The sequence below is a fragment of the Myiozetetes cayanensis genome, unplaced genomic scaffold, assembly GCF_022539395.1.
Source record: "Myiozetetes cayanensis isolate MyiCay16 unplaced genomic scaffold, myiCay2020 scf7, whole genome shotgun sequence".
Lineage (NCBI taxonomy): Eukaryota > Metazoa > Chordata > Aves > Passeriformes > Tyrannidae > Myiozetetes > Myiozetetes cayanensis.
The window spans coordinates 9,346,131-9,362,210 of NW_026087964.1; the positions used below are offsets into that span (position 1 = coordinate 9,346,131).

General features: G+C 36.5%; 1 protein-coding gene across 4 annotated transcripts in view; it reads left to right on the top strand.

Moving 5' to 3' along the window:
• Positions 1–16,080, top strand: part of EVC2 (EvC ciliary complex subunit 2) — a 70,869-nt gene that overhangs the window by 31,063 nt on the left and 23,726 nt on the right. For 3 of the 4 annotated variants that reach the window (XM_050338590.1, XM_050338586.1, XM_050338589.1), the window contains exons 10-14: positions 1,034–1,358; positions 3,987–4,226; positions 5,752–5,927; positions 12,233–12,392; positions 13,257–13,721. In XM_050338590.1, coding sequence (XP_050194547.1) covers positions 1,034–1,358; positions 3,987–4,226; positions 5,752–5,927; positions 12,233–12,392; positions 13,257–13,721 — 1,366 coding nt within the window. The remainder of the gene's footprint in view (positions 1–1,033; positions 1,359–3,986; positions 4,227–5,751; positions 5,928–12,232; positions 12,393–13,256; positions 13,722–16,080) is intronic. The other variant, XM_050338587.1, reaches the window with a different exon arrangement.

Here is a 16,080-nt window from a genome sequence, read left to right on the forward strand (position 1 = left end):
TCATGCTTTGATATATATCATTCTGAATGTAGTATCATTCTACTCTCTTGCAAGTCTTGCCAAGATATTTAATATGGAGTTGAAATTTATTCTAAGATTTGTCTGTGGAAAAGTTAGACCAAGAATTTAGCCTAGGTGAAAAATGAATGGATTTAAGCTCATAAAAGTGTATTTTTTGGATCATAAACAAATTCATGTGTATGTAATCCACATACAAAAGCATACAGTGCTGTGTGGTCATGTAATTTGACATATAGGGCAAACCCCACCTAATTTTCCAATGTTAAATTGAGTTCAGAATAGGCAAATGTACAGAATTTAGAGTAGTTTCATAGTATATGAAATTAGAATCATTATAGTTTCAATTTAATTCTAAAATAAATGAGAATTAATTCATGTGCAACATGACATTTATTGCATTTTGTAAATGCCCTTGTATTTCCATCTTGCTTTAATCTCTTTTCTAGAACTCTATTAATGTTTAGGAGAGACAGATATCAGCTATTTTAATTTATTTTTATCAGCACATAATCAAAACTGTCCACTCTTCCCTGCAGAGAAGGGATTACACCAGCACAGAACACGAAGCAGTGATGTATCAATGTAGATGGGTCAGTGAGTTTAGAGCTATTTTAGAGTCAATGAAATTTGTAGCCTATTCAGACACCCACTTCTGCTTCCCAACAGAGATGGTGGGGTTTATTTTGGTTTGGTTTTTTTGGAGAGGGGACATTTGTATTGGCTTTTATCTGAGGGAATGTTTTGAGTTCTATTAAAGACAAGCTTTTTCTGTCTGAAATGGAAATGCAAGGATGGACATATTTCATTAAAGTTGCTGTGGTAGAAGTTGACTCACCCTGCTTTTTAATGAATGATTACTATCATGATTAGTAAACTCATATGCTGTGATATTCCTGCACTTTTCTGACTGCCTTTTCATTATCCAGTATCGAATGACTCTAGATACCCTTATTTTCTGATAGAAATTTCCTGTAATCTGTGATTTCTTATGGTCCTGATTACCTTTCTACAGTTTGGATGTTGCCAGCCTGACACGGGCAGATGCTGATCTGGAGGCACAACGAACACAGATATGTAAAGAAGTGATTGGTATGATGTTGAAGAACATGGTCTTAAGTCACAACCTCTTTCCTCACGTGGAGAAGAAGATAAGTTCTGTTTTCAAAAAGCGGTTCCTTGCAATGGAGAAAGAGATTCAAGAGGAGTATGAGAGGAAGATGGTGGCTTTAACAGCTGAATGTAATCTGGAAACAAGGAAGAAAATGGAAGCTCAATGCCAGAAAGCAAGAGCTGCAAATGAAGAGGCTGAGGAACTGATGAAGAAAATTAATGAAAAGGTAAATCTGGTATAAAATCAAAATGTTTTGCATGATATGTAGTTTTCTGTAGATGATTTATCTCTTAGACTAAAAAGGCTCAGTTATTCTCTTAGAAGAGTAAAGACAAAGATCTAAAGATCTAAAATTTAAATATGTTCAAAAATTCAGATATCATAATTAGGGTAGGTGTTATTAAGAAATTGTGTTTTACTTCACCAGAAAATGAATTTGTCTCAAGAGAATCTGTGACACCTGAAAACAAAGGGTTGACATTGGTTTTTCTTATAGTCACTTAAACAGTTGCATAGCGGTGTATTTTTATTTACTGCATTTTACTGCAGCAGCTCCTGAGATCCCCAGTCAGACACTGTGTAAAGTATTTTGCACATTCAGAGCAGAACAAACTCCCTGCATCATAAACCTTACTATCTAGGTAAAAAGGTTCCAATATTTATGTTCTTGTTTGGAAGAAAATGAGAATATAAGGACAACCAAAGGCTGATTTCCCTCCAAACTGAATGAAGGCAAACAGAACGATCTGTGTGTTAGGCAGAGCAGGAGGAAATACTTCACTTGGAAATAGCCTCTGGGTAATAGATAGGTAGTTTAAGACAGAGTATGATTCTTTACAAGTTTAGAGTAAAGGCTTAGTGCTTATGTGGGTCACTTTTATTCGAAGATCTCTGTCCAAATGGAGAAGCATCATTACCCAGGATTTCATAGGTAGTTAGTAGCTGGAAATAGAGCCTGGATCACCAGTCCGACATCCCACATACAAAGTTATACTCCAATTTTCCATGTCTTTTTTCGAGTATATTGAATGTTTACAATAGAACTGATTTCCCCTCACCCTTTCTTTTATTATTATTTTTAACAACTTCATGTGACTGGAGAGGATTCTGATAAGTTTTGAATATTTCATCTCTGTAAGCTTAAAATGCAAAAATGCCCAGGATAACGTTTCATGGTTGTCTATTAAGAGGATGACTTTGTGGGATATCACATACCCATAATTGATAAGAACTTTTATGATAAGTCACGATTGCAGTTTTGACGAAAGAAGTTTTTTTGTTGAGTGTGACTCATTAAAGGTATTCCAGTATGTTGAGGCTCTCAGGAAGAACTGTGTTTTGTCAGGATATTGTGTGGAGAAAATTGATGGCACAAAGCTAGTAAGCCAGTTGAATTTCTTTGACATTTCTAGCTGAATTTTAAATTGTGACTGTAGGAAGCTTTCAGTACCTGTAAGATATGCATAACTTGAACTAGAGCTTCTAGAAACTCAAGAGAAATGGCAAGGAAGAAACACTTGTGGACATAAGGATGAGGTGAATTGTATCATGTAGAAGACTTTTTCCTTCTGTTGGTTATAGAAGGAGTTTAGACTAGATGTCTAATGCTTAGATGGACCTCACTGAGGTAAATCCTCCTTTAGAGAGAGAGGGGCCTGACTGAAAGTCAGGATATGAACTCACGGTAAATATGCTTTCAGCAGAGTGGCTTATCTTTGTGTGAAATGAATTGGTGTTGGGTCATTCTGGTTTGTACTGGAAATCCTGAATGGTAGGAATCAAGCAAACAATTAAGGCCAATCCAGTCCTGGTGCTGATCCATTTACCATATACTAACATCTCGCTATTCACTTTTCTGTCCATGAAAGGACTTGGTTTTGTACTTGCCATGGCACGTAGTCCAACAGGACATTGTGGAACACCAGGATTGTGTTCTTGGGTGGCAGGTGTATCCTGACATCCAAGACATGGCAGTGAAAAACAGCTGGAGCAATATCCTCCTCACCTTCTCAGCTGAAACATGGAATTTATATTCTTTGCCTTTTTGATTAATTATTTGCAGCCTGCAGTGTGTCTCTTGGGAATGAGGAGTGAGGTGCAGCAAAAAGTTCTCCTCAAGATAATTGGTATGAAATTTAGAGCAAGACTAAAGTAGCAAATGTTATGTAGCTTTACTGGCTTTAAGAAGCATACTACGCTCTGGGGTACATGTATGTTTTGATTCTGTAATGACTTTATGCCATCTGAGATTAAAACTATGAAAGTGTAAGTCTTACTGGAGAACTAGGAGAACGTATTTCTGCCAAGGAAGCTTTTAAACTAATTGCCATTCTTGCTCCATTGTTGTATTTCTAAAATGATGCTCTTGGATTAATTTGTAGAAAACTATAGCTAAAGTAGGTCACCAGTAATAAGAACTTTTAGATATTTGTAGTAGAATAGATTTTTCCTAATTTATATTATTTTTAGAATTTTAGAATTACACTTATTGTTATTTCATTGTTGTGCCTTATATTAAATTTGAATAGGATTTCTGAATTGGTGAAACCTAAGAAATTAATTTCATATATATATAGTGTTTGTGCTGAATTTCATGCCATTTTATATAATTTATCTTAAATAAGGCTTCTGAATTCTAAAAAGACTTCATTATGCCTCGGACAGTCTCTGAATTATAGACTGACAGCTGTACAGCCCTGTCATTCCAAACAGGTGAAAACCAATGGCAAGTGTACAACAGCCTTTGTCCAAACCTGAATGCATGAAATATATATAAGATAGTAGCACTGATTCTTTAAAATATGTTGAATTCTGAAAATCACTTCAGATATATTTATTTTTCTCTTCTCTTCAGCCTGCTGTAGAATACAGAAGTCTTCTGGATAGATTTCACAGACTGGAGCAGGACCACCTGAAGAGGTTCCTTCTGGTAAAACAGGAGGAATATTTTGCAAAGGCTTATAGACAGCTGGCTGTTACCCAGAGAAAGGAGCTCCATACTATCTTCTTTACACAGATAACAAGTGCTACTTTAAAGGGAGAACTGAAGTTGGAAGCAGCTAAAACATTAGTGGAAGGTTACTCTAAAATACAGGTAATAGGATGGTAACTCCGTTCCCAACCTAATGACAGAATACAAATGTACAGTAACTTTTGAGAAATTTTTCAGGATAGATGTTGTCACTTGTATAGCCAACTTTCTTAGAAAGTATTTTAAAAATTATAATGCCTTCATCATCACATCTAGACACAACTGTATATTGCGGCATGTGCATATTTTCAAAGCCCCTTAGGCATCAGATGCTGTTATATACTTCAGAAGACGTACTGAGCCCCCACAGTCCAAATACGTAGATATTGAAACTGTGGTGTGTCTGAAGTACTGTACTTTTGTACTTAGAGGGGTTAAGTATCTCTTACACGGTCCAGGGATGCCAATGAAGAGTATGTTCAGGACTTTAAGTTTTGCTTTCAGTTACATTTTAAGCCTCTTGAAACAAAATAGCTGGAATTATTTCCTCAAGGGTTTTGTTTGTTGTGTTTTTTTTACTCCATTTGTGTTTAAAGTTAGCACTGTAGATGATAAAAATTCTGGAAATTGTTCTTCTGGTTCCTTCTCAAGGAAGAGTATGATTGTTGTGGTCCTAGAGGTTGAGGGTGGAGGTTAAAAAGAAGCATTTGAAAAGTAGATGTCAAAATGTGTAAGACGCCCTCCTAAAATCTGATGCACAATATCAGTACACAGAAGCTACATACGGGACAATGTTTCAGGGGTAGTTGCAGGAAGCAAAAGATAGTTGAGCAACCAGCTCAGAGAGGAAGAGCAAGTGAAAAAAGTTTTGACCATGTTTTGGCTGCTCAGATGTGGATCATGTAACTATCAGACTTAAGTCTTGGATGTTTGATACTAGCAGAATGTCTGCTATAGACCACCATGTGCCTACCTCTGATCTCTGCCAGACCCATTTGTAGATGTCTAAGTCTAAACCCCTCTGTTGGAAGGGGGAATTTCTAAACCAACCTGTGTGCAGCAAGCTTGGCTTTCTCTATACTGTACTGAACATGTGTGGAAGACTTGTCATTGGCTTTGAGGTCAATTCAGACATCTTTGTAAATGTTACCCTTTATATAATCATTTGGTACATTGTAAAGAAAAAAGAGTCAAAAAACAAAGGACACATGCCACTTACTGGTGTTACTGAACAATTACTGTGTTCAGGTCCCAGTTCAAGAAGACCTTTCAGCCTGTGATAGCCGTAAGCAGGAACAGTGCTACTAAGAGTGGTTGGGCTGCAGGTGTATTTAATTGTGGATACCTGATCAAATGACCTATTAACAAAGGGCACTCAAGTGGTGCACTAACTATTCAGAAGAGTACACGCAGTATTGAGATAATCAGGCCAAAACTCAGCACATTATTTATTTTGCTTTGTTAAGATAACTGTAATCATTTGACGTGATCGTTAGAGTTAAGTTGATATAAGCTTATTGTTTTTTCACTTGTAAGAATTCTTTAACTTTGCCCTTGTTAATGAACAAATCTGGTCTGATATACACAGGTGTTATCTGAAATTAGCATTACGTCTATTTAAATATATTTTTCACATTTTTTCCTGTAGGGAGACATTGAAGAGCTAATGGATGTTTTGCAAGCTAGCAAGAAATATCATCTGAATAGAAGATTTTCTTACCGAGAGTATCTTATAAGTAAGATACAGTTAAGGGATTCTTATGTCTCTGCTCTTATAAATGCAGCAGCAACCCAGATATCAAGTCTCCTTAATAAGATGGAAAGGTAAATATCTCAATTGTTTTCTTGTCAGCCATCTGACTATGTTATCTTTCAGACAATAAATCTTTTTTCCGTGTTACCTAGCAGGGAAATTACGTAAAAATGTTAACTTTTTGTTAATTGTAAGAAAATACTTTGTAACTGATGACTTTGTTAGTTAATATTCCAGCAGACATTAAGGGGAGATTTTGTTGTTTGTATCCACTTTGAATAGCACCGAGATGAATTGTTGATACATGAGTAGTACTTGTTTTTAATACTGACTTCTGTGGGAACCAGACTCATATAAGATTCTCAGTGTCTTTATACATCCATTATTCATGTAAACAATCAACAATCATGTGAAAAGTCATACCAGAGTCCATTGTAACATGTACCAGTTAAGACCTTTTGTCTGGGTTCTTTATGCACAAATACCTGGATCAATAGAAAAGAACAGTTTTGATTCACTTGTCATTGAATACGTTTGAGGAGCTGGATGTACAGTCTAAAGCTGGAAAGTGTGAATATTTCCTGTAGAAAGTTGACTAAGTTTATAAATAATGTAACTGGGGAGGATTTTGACTGGCAGAGTACACCTGTTGCATGGAATTAAGAAGTAAAGGTCAGGTAAGTAAAAAATAGACCTGGAAATGGATTCAGTTTATTTGAGATATCTTACTAGATCCAGGCTGATTGAGTATTCTGTGAGAGGATACCCATAGTCAAGGTGGAGAGACAGAAATGGTGACTAGCACACAGACACATAGTTTTTTTAAAATTATGTGGGAATGTGGAACACTGAGAGAGACATCATACTGCTACCCAGAGAACTGTGGCATATGTTAGTTTGGCATACAGAGAGATTACTGAGGAGCACGCCAGGGAAGTAAAATATATTAATGTACAGGAAAACAACGTAACACTGCTGCTGTTGATCCTGTGCATGCAGCTTTATTTGTGTGTTTTAGATGTCTCTATTGATGTCAGTCACTGACAATATGTGAAATGTGCAATAAGAGAACAAGGTAAACATCGATCTTTTTACAGTGTGTTTTTTCTTTCATAATGTTAACTAAATTTAAAAGTAATTTAGTATTAGGAGGCAGGAAGTCTCTTAAAAGCTACCAAAGATTACATCTGTTGATGTGACAAAGTAATTATCTGGAGGTTTTTTTATAACTTTTCCTTGCTCTTTTTTTTTGACTGTCCTATGTGCTGCCTCTTTGGAATCATACACTAAGTTTAGCCTGAATCACCCTGACTTTAGCTTCAAGATTCATTGATTGGAAGGAGGTTTTCCAATATGCTTGCACTGCTTTGCCTGTTTTGCCAAGATCTGCAGCTGTGTGGCTCAAAGACAAAATACATGTCTCAGCATAGGATATATAATTCAGATACATCTCTCACAGAGAGTTTCCTTCCATTATTTCATGCCTGTCTTTGGAATTGTATTACGAGAAATGGTCTGAGATGTTGTCACAGATGTTTTGGTTATGGGAGAAGCCTTTGTGAGAAATTCGTCTGTGTGGCCATTGCAATGAACCAGTGGGACTTCTCAAGCTGGAAAAAGAGGTTTCATCCACTGCTAATGCACCTAACAGTCACAGACCAGGTCAGCTATAAAACAGAGAGGAAAAGCATAGTATTAGTAATCCAAGACCTTGTGGATCTCATCCCCAAAAATGTACCAAAACCCCCTCAAACTGCCCAGAGACTTCCAAAAGCAGCAAGAGTCATTACCAAGATGAAAAATTTAATTTTTTTCTAGCACTCCCCTGTTGAACTCTCAAAGTATGCAGTGGTTGTAGTACTCTGTGGACAAAGGAAACATGTCCATAGCTGGAGATAGCATTTGTAGGGAAGCAGTCCCATTTGACTTTCTGAGGCTAGAAATAGTTATTTTCCTGTAACTTCCCACGCCTCCTGCCGCAGTAATTCCTTTCAGACAAACGTTAGCCAAACTCTTATAATTCATTCTTTAGATGTTGAGATTATAAAACTCTGAATTTAGTATTTCAATTTATGTGCTAGTCTTTTATTTTCTACAGGCAAACTGAAATATCCTACTATGAACCTTATTTATAAATATCTTACATAGGCTTGTATTTCAGTTTATAATTATAAAATGATTTGAGGAATGTTTGCAAATTGGAGCATTAAAATTTGAGCAGCAAGAGAAGTCTGAACTGATCGACTGTTACTTTAAATTTGTATCCATAATATCCTTTCATGTTTCAGTTTATCATTGAATCTGCTTGTCTGTAGATACAGGTGGGTCTTAATCTATTTTGTCCAGCTTCAATAGAGTGCCTTAAACTGTACTTTTATAAATGGAATTTTAAAATGCAGAACTTTGTATGGAGAAGAGGAATTAAGAAAATATGTAAATTAGATATACCACAGATAGATCCAGTGATAAACCAGCAGATAAATATTGAGGGGAGAAGTTTTTTTTTCTAAATGGAGCTTAGTAGTATGTTTAAAATTTATCAGATAGCAAGGCAATTTCAAATTAACATGGAAAGGATTCTGTGTGGCCAGAATTGAATGTTATAAAAAGCTAAATAAACCCAAACCAATTCTAGGGAGGGCTGTGAACATTTTAAATGAAATAGAGCAGCCAGAGTTTTCAAGTTGGGCTTTCTAAATACAGTATTTGAATAAAATGTCCCATTTTTCAGGACTAGCTGTTGAGTACTCAGTGTCTTTTGAAAATCAAGTCTGGACTGCAGTGACAAAAGGCAGAAAAGGAGGTTTTAAAATATAATCCTTGATTGTAGATTTGAGGATGTCTAACTAGGCTCTTTATAGTTTTTTCTTAAAGAATAATGGGCAAAAGGGCAATACTTGAGGCAGTGTTTATCCTGGGTTGTTCCTGCTATCAACAGAGATGGAAGATTCTTGATGTTTTTAAACTACAGCCTCTGTAACGTATTGTATCACTCTTTTGCCAGTATCTACTTGTTCATAAGAAAATTTATTTCTTCTTCAGTCTCTTAAAAGTTCAATCCAGTCCTTGTGACTTGCTAGGCACAAACAATTGCAAGCTCCTTTATAAATTTCTCCCAAAAATTAAATTTTTATAAGACCTCAAGTATTTCTTGTATATTGTGTTTCTGAAGTGGTCAGTAGACTCTTAAAAGATTGAAGCAAAGCGTCTTTCACTGACCTTGTTCTTCTGAATAATCTCCATTTATATGGACCTTGTCCACATAAAGTAGTTTTCCAACAGTGTTCTACTGGAGCTTTCTGGAAGTTGGTGTTGGAAAGTGAATACCTCGAGGAGTAATGCATCAATGTGAAATTTTATAATAATCTCTTAAAACCTTTTCTGCTTGTAGCACTTTGTTATGTAGGACATTGATTGTCCTGAATTATTTACAATAAATGCTGATCCAGGCACTGGCAAGATTCCAGTTCAGCAGGTGAAATTCTGAAGTAGCTGTGATAGCATGGGCACAGCCTTGCAAGTTCTCTCTGTGTAGTTTCTGTATAGTGTTGTGATTCAGCAGCCATGTCCATTGAGGCTGGTACAACTTTTCTGCTTCATAACTATCTCCCTTTTGCTTTAGTGATGCTCCTGTGACTTCTCTGGCTTTCATAAAACAGTCTTTCTTTGCTGAGGTCCAGTGTCCCTTAGATAGTTCTCTGTAGCATCAAATATGAAGTCCTACTTTAGTGCCCTCACTCCATATTTTCTCCATAGTTCACTTGTTTTTGTTCAGTTTGGAGAAGTCAAACTGTGCCTCTGATTGACTTGTGATACTGCTGCTGTTGGCTACACACTTCATCTCTGTCCCTTTCTTGGTGCTTACTGCATTTGGGAGGATCTCCCTCTAAACATCCTTGTCATTACAGCAGTATTCTCCTTCATTAAAATTCTCCTTGTTCAAAGACATTAGGCATATGCCTGCACATTTCTTCAGTGATTAAATGTCTGGTATGCTGAGACCAAGCACTTTATCATACAGTCTATACTGTCTCATTATCTTTCTCCTCTCCTTTTGTTTTGCATTTCTCTTTGGAGTCCTTTGAGAACAGGACATCTTTTATACCTAATACTGTAATTGTTTTTATATTGTATTTATATGAAATCAGTAATAAAGGTCTCTTGCCAGGATTGAGCCTTCTAGGAATTATTGTAATACTGATTAATATAAGTTGGCACATAAACTGACATAGATTTTGATGGTGGGATACTGCATCACCTACAGTTTGAGCTGTGGACGTAGTGGATCTCTATGTAAATCAGCAACCTGAAACCAAAGACTGGCTTTTTAACTCATCCTAAAAATAGGTAGCTATATATCATCTTCCTATCATTCTGTGTTGCATGACTTGTCTTAAACTTTCATTTGCTGGGTGGTTCCAGCACATCCATCTTTTTCTATTGCAGACTCTTTTCACTGCTCTGGACAAGGACTTTAATTGGATGCAGCAAGCATGGGTTTATTTCCTCAGTACAAGAAAGGATGAAGGTGTTAAAATAATATCTTGGTTATTATCTTTCCTCACTTCCTCACCATAATTAATCTACTTTTTATTCATGTATCTTTTGCCTTGGGCTTGATAAAAAAGAACAGGCAAGACAGAGTTACCAAACATGCACTAGAAACTTGGTGCAGTTGGCTTGGGGGTTTTTGTTATAATGCTGAATCGGACCTTCGGATTAGCTCAGTTGGGTAGAGCATGGTGCTAAAATGCCAAGGTCATAAGTTTGATCCCTGTACAGGCTGTCCACTTAGGAGCTGGACTCAGTGATCCTTGTTGGTCCCTTCCAACTCACAATATTGTGATTCTGTAATTTTAACATTGATTAGTTTCAAGGCAAAAATTACTTGAGCAAGAATGATGCCTGGTGGATTGCTCTCAAGGTACTGAGAGGTATTTTAATCCTCTTTGCAGAAGATTAAAGAAATACAATAGGTAGACTTTGGAAAAGCTCTGCAAAAGGAGGCTCTCTCTGGTTGACATAACTGATAAAGCTCATCTGAGTTTCTATCCGGTGCATGCATTGTACAGGAGATGATGTTTTCTGGCTTGCTCAGATAGTTGTAGATGCTTGAGCAGTTGACGAAGAGGTGTGAATTGTGGAATCTGGCCACCTGGTTAAAGTGCAGTGGCTGCAAAGAAGCCAATACATTAATCTTCTGCTTTATTTTAGCTTTTATTTTGAGGGTTTTAGTTGGAGTTAAGCTGTCACAGTATTAATAAATCCTAATAAACCAAAATGAGACTGTCCTTTCTGGAGAAGGGCTCGCTTACCACATTTAGATGATACTTTATGATTTGTCCAGATATGACACTGGAATGGAACCCTGAAAGCCCTGAATCCTAGCTCTGTGTGTAATGTCTTTGGAAAAATGGGGGTTGAATAAGTAAACTAGAAGGTATTTGGGTAACATCCAGCTTCAGGTCAGGAATTGGTGCTTTCAACTCAAAGTTCCATGTTGACCTTTTCAATACCACATTTTGGAAGTCCACTATAGAAATTATACAAATGTCCAACAACCTGGTCTGAATTAAGATGTTTATTTTTCCTATTGAAAAAGAAAGATTTGAGGATTCCTAGTGTAAAAATAATAGGAGATAAGTTCTGAAATTCAATTTGAGTTTGTGGAGAGGGAGATTTTTCTAATTGTTGGAGGCACTGTTGGGATCTTGTTTTCTCTTTAAGTACTGTAGGAACTGGAGGTAGACCATAGACTTGAACTTCCATTTGAAAGGATGTGGGGCTAAGATTGACAATTTACTCTTTCAGATGATTGTATTTTGCTCTTATTTTGAAATTTTTATACTTCTTCTGATATAAATATAATAGGAAATCTGAAAATAAATATTTTTGTGGATATGATTGCTTTGTGTTTTAAAAAAATTTTTTTTTACTTGATTACATACTTTAAAGAGTAAATTGTTTTTAATGATCAGAAGGAGTTATAAAAGGCATCTAAAGTTGCATTCCAGGGGAGTTAAATGAAAAATTTTAATATGAATAATATATAAAGTTTAAAATATCTCATTTTAATATCACATTACTAACTAATATGTAATTGATTTTACACTTGCCTTCCTTTCCTTCCTTATTCCCATTCCTTCTTCATACACCTTCATGCTGTCTTCACAAACTGCCTGAGTTCTACACTCAGATATGAGATTGTCCTTCTGTTACCCACTTGATTGTTTGAAACTACCAGGTGTCACTGCTAAAGAAACAAAGATCATTCTGTGTGTTTGTTTTGTTGAGCTTTGTTATGGTACTAATTACCTCAGATATCCTTTTGCTCTTAAGAATTTGGGATAACAGGCTTCAAACACTGTTATTACAGAGCAGGTCACCTACCTGAAAGTCATTTGGGAATGCTGCTGGACCGAGCTGAGACTGAAATTAATTTTGTTAAACAGAAATTTGATCATGATTTAAAACAAGAAAAGCAAAAGCTTCGGCAGAAACTCATTACAAAGCGGAGGCGGGAAATGCTGCAAAAGGTAATTATTTTCAGTGCATTTTTTTTTTCCTAGGGCTTGTAATGAATTAAAAATTGAATTAATTTAAAAATAAAATGTAATTCTTAAAACAGGGGTCAACACTGCCAGGAACACAGTTAAAAATAAGCGTCCATTGGTTGTAGCTGTGTACCACTATGTACTGTATTAATTATGCAGTAACGACTAACTGTTCTTTTAGCAAAACCTGCAAGAAAGTAACTTAACTTCAGCTTAGCTGGAGAAACTTCTGAAGCCCCTCTGCTTAGTCTAACCCGTCTGTAACGTGCAGAGAGCCAAAAGCCAGCTGAGGTTCTGGAGTTTGTTAGGGAGATGACTCACATGACAGTCACCATTTTCTATGTGTTTCCTACCTACGTGTGACTGAATGACTTCTACAGGACAGTTAAAATTCAGCTACAAAACAAAACCATTTAAAAGATGCTCTACCTCTGGTTGCTTGTGGTAGGACTCATGTCACCTCACCTCAGCCATCTAAAGATCTTAATGTAAATTCATAATGTTAGATGACTTGAAGCTGATCAGAAAGGGAGTTGTTGTCCAAAAGTATATTTCAAAGTTATCCAGAGTTATCTTTCTCTGCCTTAAAGATGTAGAAAAAACTATCTTGGATTAAGTAATATTTCTTTTAGATGATCAAAATCAGGTTAGATTGATTTATCACAGGCCTGCTAGATGCACACAAAGGTATCATGTTGAGGGCTAGGTAAGGCTCTGGACACTGAAAAGCAGTTTCAAGAACAAGGAAAAGCAAAAGTATGAAATTTTGTGTTGCTATGAAATTCATATTTAAATTAGACTTTGAGATATTCCTTCTCTTGTTCCCCCATTTGGCAAATCAATCAGCAGAAAGAGCATCAGAAGGAGCAGCTGTCACTTGGAGACCCCTTCAAAACTACTAATGACATCATTCACTATCTGAGACACTGGAAAAATCTTCTGAGTGATCACAACATTGAATTTGAAGAACTTATTGAAAAGCTTGACAATGACGCCAGTGAAGAGCTGAAAGAGCTTCTATTTAGCCTAACAGAAAAAGCCATTGAAGAGTTTAAACATGTTCAGTGTGGAGTGTTTGTGCAAGAATTGGTCAAACTCAACGTGCCAAAGCCTTTCCTGATAGAAGCTGTGGAGGAGCATAAAAAAGAGATGGCTGTTAAGCGTGAACAGCTTGAAAGGGAAGAACATGACAAGAGCACGGCTGCTGAAGAGCTACTTCAGCTCACCAGGCAGAAGCTAAGCCAAGAACTGGAAACAGGCATTTCGGAACAAAAAAAATTAAGGAGCTGGGAACAATCAGTATTCATGCAAGTATCTCTCTGCACTCTTTTTTTAGTTACTATTGCAAAGAGAAGAGAACTGGGAGTTTTCACACCTGTCCAGTTATAATTCCTAATGATCAGTTCTCTGTAGGGCACTTGGGAATTGATTTTTTTTTTTTTCCAGGCACTCAGCCCTTGCAGCCCCAGTGGGTGAACACTGTAGTGGAAATCCCAGGAAACAGCAGTTTTGACACTAAAAATGGGGAGTGAAAGTTTTATGTTTCTATTCATTCCATGTGAGGTTTCAGTTGCACATCTTTCATTATTATTCTCAGCCTGTTCTCAGAGGTCCCATACTTTGGAAATGCCAATTAGTACGTCAGACCTAATTAGCCCCATGTCCAATTTCAATATATTCCTTCTAGCCACATGTCAGGCTTTACTCGTTGGCCTCATTTTAAGCTTTGCCATACTATTTCCACATATTCCCTGAGTACACAGTGCAGCAGCCTACCTCCCCAGCCCATGGGACTCCGTGCATCAGACCTGGCTGCTCTGGCCTGCTGACTGGGTGTCCCTGGCACCAAGCCCTGAGCCAGAGAGGCATCATGGCATGGGCAGTGTTGCAGGGTGGTTTTCTGACCCCAGGAAATGTTACGAGCCATTGCTGCCTGCTCTGATGTGACCCTGGGGAGGTGGGAAGGCCTTGCCACCACTGGAAAAATTTGCACAGGGAGAGACAGTGGCTGTGGCTGACAGGGGTTGTGCCTCTCAGAATGGGCAGTGAGGTCCCTGAGAGACATTTCTTCTTAGCTTTCAACTACATTTATGATTAGTTGTTATATTGCCTGCATATTTACAGTACTACATTTCCTATACAGTGTCTGTTTAATAACAGGCATTGATAGAGGTGCAGGAACATGGAAAAATAAAATTGCAGCTTTAGGGGAAGAAACTGGAACACGAAAACCGATAATAGGCTGTGTGCCCCTTGAAGAAAACATATCAGGCATAAGAGATTGAACAGGGAGGGGGGAGAAAAAAAAAAGGGGAACTAGTAAAGGTTTCTCCTTCATACCTCTTCTTTAAAACAAAAGAGATTTTTGTGGTCAATTTTACCCAGACACCATCTTTATAAGTTTTCATGCCACACAGTTAAAACCATATAACAGGTGCATAAAAACAAACTTTACCAATTACATTTGCTTTGTTAAAGAAAAAAATTCCCTTTTTGTCTTGTTTGGGTTCTAATTTCAAGAGCTTTGTATTTTATTCCACATTTTAAATACCTTCCTATAAGTCATTTATATGTATTTTCTATCTTGTTTTAGTATCTCTTGTCTATATTGCTGAGAGCAGGCCTCAGAAGTCCCAGAAGGACTTTCCTGTTTCTAACTTAAAATTCCATGATAATTGTGTTCCAACCTGCAGTGGACCTGTTAGATTTGTTTGAGGCTATCTATTTGAAGCAACAGCAACAGCTGTTTGGATTTTTTTCAGTTGACTACTAGAAAATGCATCAACAACTGTCCTATCAAAAGCTTCTTAAAATCTGTCACTGTCTTTGTTCAGTCCATTGTCTGTCAATTATAGGTTTTTGATGACAGCACTAATGTTTATGTTCTCATCCATTATCTCATTTTTTTGTTGCTTATGAAAGAGACAATGAGTTAGTCCAAAATATTTATTAAGATCGTTAATGCTTCAAGTCCTTTTTAAATATAGACACGAAAAAATGTGTTTGCTGTATTTTATTTTATATCTCTGTCTATGTATCTGTGTGTATAGATTTATAGCCTAGACTTTTTTCTAAGACAGCATGAGAAATTATTAAGTACTGTAAATGGTTGTTTGGAGTAATCTTGTCTTACAGTAAGTAATTTTTTGAAGGGAAAAGCTTCATGCATTAAGGATTTAACTGTACTCTGCTGAATCAATAGACAGAAATTTCTAAATTTTTTAGAAATCCTTTCTAAAGGATTTCTAAACTCAAATATTTTAGTGAAATGATGAACTAGTACAGGCCTGTGATATATTGAATAAAAGCATCAGTACTAATGAAACATACAGTAAAATATATTTTTCATTGAAAACTACTTTTATTAAAACATACTGTTCATGCTTTAAATACAAATAATTATTTTTTTTGAAATAGAGAAAATCTCCCAACAAAAAAAATGCTGTTTTTTATGAAATATTCTTAAGGAAATATTTTCTCATGAGGTGAGAACATGAATGTAGTCTAAGGTTAGTCACAACTAAGCATGCTTTATTTTTAAGTCTACTTCAGCTTGACCTGATGATGAGTTCCCCAGAGTTCTGTGTTGAGAAACCTTCCTTCTGCAAAATGGAAACTTTGAGTGATTCAAATTACTGCTAAAATATCTTCTGTGTTGTTCAGACTGCAA